At 48.9% G+C, this 5,580-nt stretch overlaps 1 protein-coding gene across 1 annotated transcript; it reads left to right on the forward strand.

Moving 5' to 3' along the window:
• The first annotated feature begins 667 nt into the window (after positions 1 to 667).
• Positions 668 to 5,380, forward strand: LOC125461783 (BLOC-2 complex member HPS6). Its single transcript, XM_048550981.2, has one exon. The coding sequence runs from the start codon at positions 816 to 818 to the stop codon at positions 3,402 to 3,404; it is 2,589 nt and encodes an 862-aa protein (XP_048406938.1). The 5' UTR covers positions 668 to 815; the 3' UTR covers positions 3,405 to 5,380.
• The last annotated feature ends 200 nt before the right edge of the window (positions 5,381 to 5,580 follow it).

The raw sequence follows: 5,580 nt of genomic DNA on the forward strand, positions 1-5,580 counted from the left end.
CTAATAAATGCATTTCTATGGGAATTCAGAAGAAATGTCTTTATCCAGTGAGTAATGAACATGTGGACCGCACTAACAGTGGTTGATGTGAATAGCACAGTTGGATTTAAGGGAAGCTAGATAAATATGGAAATGAAACAATAAATGAATATGCTAAAAGAGTGGGTGGAAGCAGATATCCTGGCATGAGCCACTGGGTTGAATGGTGTATTTCACTACTGTGAAATTCATGAAATCATTGTATGTACCTTTTTTTAATGTTTGAATTGTTTAAATTGCTTACTTATTGCATGTATTTGTGTGTCGAATCACAGATTGGTTACAGCACTTAAAGCTATTCAGCTCGTCAAATCCGTATTGGATCCCTGTAAACACGATTTTGCATAAAGTAAATATAATCTGAATGTGTCGTGTAAATGAATATTGCAGGGTCCTGAGGCCAAGGGCCAGTCATAAAGGAGGGGGGTTTCAAGTGATTGGCATGTGAACCAAAAGGGAACTCATATTTAGGACACAGCGAGATTTGATAATCTGGGCTGTGTTGTCTGAAAGGTGGAGACAGATTCAATCGAAACTTTAAAAACACAATTAATAAATACTCCGAAAGGAGAAGAAAATAATTGCAGAGCAGGCTGTGGAAGTGGTTTCAGAGTCAGTGCGGACAGAAGGGGCTGGGCTGACTGGGATCATCCTGTGCCGGCTGATTGGATGCAGCTTCTGACCCGGAAACTGCTCAGATCCAAAGAGAGTGAGGAGCGATAGAAATCTAGGCACCGGACTGAGAGAGACATACACCGACACTGGCCAGAGTCTCCATGCCCCCGGGCCCGGGTGGGATGAGGTTCCGCCGCCTCTCCGGCCTCAGCCGCTACTCTCGGCATCAGCAACTGCGAGAGTTCCTGCGGCCGGGGCCCGGGGCGGCTTCCCGGGAGGAGTCTCAGCCCCAGCCCCGTGCCCGGCTCCGTTGCTGCTCCCGCCGCCGCCTCTTTCTCCACCTACCCCGGGACAACCGGCTGCTGAGCTTCGAGCCCAGCCCGGCCAGAGGCCCGGCTCCCAGACCCCTCGACAGGAGCTTCCCCGGGCCCGAACAGCTGCTCGATGTGCTGGAGCTGGAGAGGCCGGGCCCGGGGAGTGGGGAGCCGGAGAGATCGGGCAGCTCCACCGCCGCCCTCATCACCCAGCGCGGTCGGACCGAGCTCTGGAGTTACCGGGAGGCCGAGGGCTGGCAGCTGCTGCAGGCCGCCGAACTCTGCTCCAGTCCCCAGGCTCGGCTGCTGTCGGCCGCCTGGGACGGGCACTCCATCAGCTGGTGCGAAGAGAGGCCCCAGCCCTCCGCACCCCTTCGGCACCTCGTCTGCAGCCGGAGCCTGCGCCCCGGGCCCACCATGGGCGCTGTCCGCACCCTCATGCACAACGGCCCAGCCTACAGGCTGCATGCAGCCGGCGAGGCCGTCTACCTGCTCCCCAGCATCAGGCCCTATCCTAGCAACAGCCCCGTCCCTAGCAACAATCCCAGCAATTGCCCCATCCCTAGCAACAGCTCCACCCCTAGCAATCCCAGCAACTGCCATATCCCTAGTAACTGCACCATGCACAACCTGTCCAAGTTCATCCTGATCTGGAGCCCCCAAGAAGATACCTTGACCATCACATGCCTGGCCCGAGGACCCCTCAGCACCAGGAGGCTGCTCCATGAGGACTCTGATTTCACGAGGCTTGTGGCGAATGTTGCCGGCATCTTGCCTTCCCTCCCGCTGCTGGAAATCCGGGCGGTGTCCCCCTGCCCTACTGGACTTCTAGTGGCTGAGTCCAGCGGAGAAGTCAGCTTGATCCAAAATGATGGGACCGTTCGGCTCTTGTGCCACCTAAGCCAGAGCCCAGCAGCTGACGGCTCGATGATGATGGAACTATGTGGGACTTCTCTGGCCTGTACACTGGGCAAGACATTACAACATTTTGACACTGAGACAGGTAGGTTGGTGGAGGAGGCAACTCTGGAAGTCCAGCCGCTGGCCCTCATACCCTACTGGGAAACAGGTGAGATCCAACTGCTGGCAGAGGATGGCATTTATTCCCTTGGTATTCATCCCAGTAACTCTAACATCAAGTTGGGGTTCTGTTCAGGAAGCAGCCAGGTCCTGGAGATGCTGGAACAGCTGGTCTTGGAGGAAGCTTGCAAGTATTACCAGAAAAGGAGCTTGAGCCGCAGCAGATTAACAGTGCAGAAGCTGAAAAGTGAGGCAGTGTTCCAAGCACCTCTTACCCTCTGCTCCATCTTGCAGAATGAATTCTATCTCAGGAAGACTGGCCACTATAACCAGCAAGCCTATATCAAACTGCACAGCGTCATGGCTGGGGAAATACAAAGCTATGTCAACTTGGAGGAAGCCAAGTCCTGCTTGGTAAATGGTTCAGAGATTGAGGTGGCTGCTTACGTAGAGGAAATAACTGAACAGGAGATTCAGAGGTTGCTGCATTGCCAGCTTGACAGAGAAGCTCTGGTCTACTTAAATTCCATTTTCAACATGTTCCCAAGGGAAGCATGGAAGGCTGTTAAACGGACACTGCACCTGCACCAGAATAGTGAAGGATCCTTCTCTGCCAGAGCTACAGCTGACCTCTGGAGAGTGATACTGAGCCCAGGTGTCCCACCAGACCAGTCACCCACCGCCAATGGAGCTGTTCCAGTTTTTGAACTGATCTGTCGTCTGCTGTACCAATTCCATCCTAAGTGGCTGCCAATGTTCATTGAGTTGACACAGCAGCACCTGGCCACTTTCCGGAACTATGGGAACAGTGACAGCTTGGAGAACATTCCCCTATACAAAAGGGCTTTGTCAGTCATCCCATCTCCCTGCAGTGGTGGGACTGGAGATCCCACCGAAACAATCATTGAACTCCTGCTGTGCAGCAAGAGGCCAAATGCAATAATCCAAGCGGTTCGGCTTCTGATTGAGCGGGGAATGTGGCAAAGGGCAGTAGAGGCCACCAGCAGGTTCTCACGACAAGGGCCTCTGCTAAAAAAGGAGCTCTTTGCTGCCATGCTGGTCCAGGTCTCCCAGCATCGAGCTCTGGATCCTTACCTGGAGGAGATCTGGGAGCTGTGCCCTGAGGATACCACGACTGCAGACATATTGGACATCGTCCTGGGATCTGTGCCCTCGACCTGTGAATCTGGGCCGTACTCGAGTGACGGTAACCAGCTGACTGTCGGGTTGCTGCGGCCACTACTCACCAAAGTGCTGACACAGAATGAAGATCAACAGTGGATAGGGATAGGCATGGCTGAAGGGGCAAAGACATTGGTCTTCCCTCCACCCACACCTCCCAGGCAGAAGAAAGCAGCTGATCAGCCCAACACTCTGAACATTGAACCTAGCATGGAGGCAAACAAGATATTGTGAGCACTACGGTACAAGCACTGAAATACGAAATGGTTTGCACTTTTTGCTTGGTGGTCAAGTCAGAAATTTCCCCGATGTGCAATTTATATTATCCTGTTTAGAAATGTGGAAACTTTATAATATAGCTGTACATACCCAGGGTGATGCCCAATCAGAGACTGAGAGCAATAATCTTCATAAACTCAATCCCTGTTGCTGATAATATTTCTCAGATATGCTAACGCAGCAGGCAGATCAGAGGTGGTATTTGTCCCAGGACAAGCAATGCTGGGTGGAATGCAGCCACAGAAGTGACCCTGCTCAGTTCTCTGACAAAGGCACCTTTCCTTTGAAGCAGGCATTAAGTTGTTCTGCTGGAGCTTGCCCTGGAGATTTTGTTTGTGCGTTATCTTCCTCATCCTTGTTTTCATTTGGTTAATACCTGGCTTGATTGAGAAATGGAGTTTGTAAGATTGAAGCGCACCATTGAGTCATATGTTACAAACATTGAGTAATGTACAGAAATGATTAAATGGATGTGTTATTTATCTTAATTTGTATTTACTGCTGATGTTTTTGTTTTCCATTGTGTTTTCTCATGAGGATTATCTTCGTATTGGGTTCGACCAAGATTGCTGCATCATGTTGTTATGGTTAACAAAATATCTGCGGCTTAAATCATGCACAGCCAGTCGTGTGGCAGGGCCTGTCTGACAGTGATATGTGCACTGGTTACCTGTGTTCTTCAGAGTGGCAGTGAGAAGCATTATTCAGCCCCAATGTGATGTCCAAAAAAGATCTGTCCAGTGTGTACATAAATGGCTTGAGAGATTGCAAGCCAGGACCAGAACCTCGAAGTTTTGCCCTCCTCGTTTCTGCCCTTCGAGGTTACAGTCGATATGATGTGGCTGGTCAGATATAGGACAAATGGCCATTGTCTGACGAAGCAAGAAGGGGTGATCATCAGAGGATTCGGTAGAGCTGAAATTCCTTACCTGGTTTAATTCTCTGGTGTTATAACCAGGGTTATACATTTTACTGATGGACCTTGTGTGAAACTTTATGCCAATCCCAGTTATAGACCTGTAATCAGAATGCTTTACCCTCATTGTACAATTTTTTGGAGATGCAATAGATAGTTTAAGGGCTGAGTGTAATATTCATTGTGTCTTTCACAACATAGTGAGCTAATATTTACACGTTCACTATTGCAGTGTTGCTCCGACCTAGTTGCCTGAGGTGAAGTGGGGCAAAGTGCGTCTAAGCTTTTTTTTAAATCTACTCAGTAACTGTACCAAAGAATGATTCACGCAGCGGATGAACTCTGTCACAGAGAAAATTGAGAACAGAAATTGCTGCTTTTCCAGTTTCCCAAAGAGTTTTACATAAACTTTAGGACAGTCATTCGCCTTGGGCAGTTCTGTCTTGTGGGGCATTTCCAGCTGTTAATATTAATCTTCATAATCAAATCTTGAAATTTTGCTTTACCATGTCTAGTTTTATAACCTGTCCGTGTATCTCAGTTTGGCTATACCATATAAAAATACATTTATTATTCAGTTCATAAGACTGACATGGCTGGGTCCTCTGTATAGATGAAGCTGATTGAGGAAAGCAGTTGCAGAATCTCTGTTTCGGGGGGTGGGTGTAGCCAGGATTTCTGTTCCGAGTCAAGGTCAATGAATTTCTGGTTCCCTCTATTCCATCCCCTAAGTGAAAGTGTAGGTATGTCTTGTGAAGATGGAATTGGAGACTGCTGTGAGTCACTATGCAGTGGGGAATCTTCCAAGAGTTGCCACCTCCACTGAAAATCTCAAAAGTTGCTGAATGGTAATGAGTCCTGTGCATTCATTGCACAGCAAGAGTTCATGCCATTGATGGAAGGGAAGCGGTTGGGCTGATTCTTGCAATTGTTTCATGCATACCTGCAAAGAGCAAAAGCCATCACTCTTGCTTCTGAACAATAACCCATCTCTAAACAATGATTCTTGTGTCTCTTTTCCTTTTGGCCATGCTGATGGTTACACAGTTGCTGAGAGTAAAGACGGTCGTTGGGAATGTTTTGTTGTCGCTGTAATACAATTAAATGGATTGTAAGTTTCAGTCCCTGCTGCTTTTGCACATCTTTAAAGGTTTAGGATGTTATTCCAATGTTCAGAGCGCTCCTCCAGCTTCAAGTAAATTTTGTTGTTGCGAC

Source organism: Stegostoma tigrinum, chromosome 20, assembly GCF_030684315.1.
Source record: "Stegostoma tigrinum isolate sSteTig4 chromosome 20, sSteTig4.hap1, whole genome shotgun sequence".
Taxonomy (NCBI): Eukaryota; Metazoa; Chordata; class Chondrichthyes; order Orectolobiformes; family Stegostomatidae; genus Stegostoma; species Stegostoma tigrinum.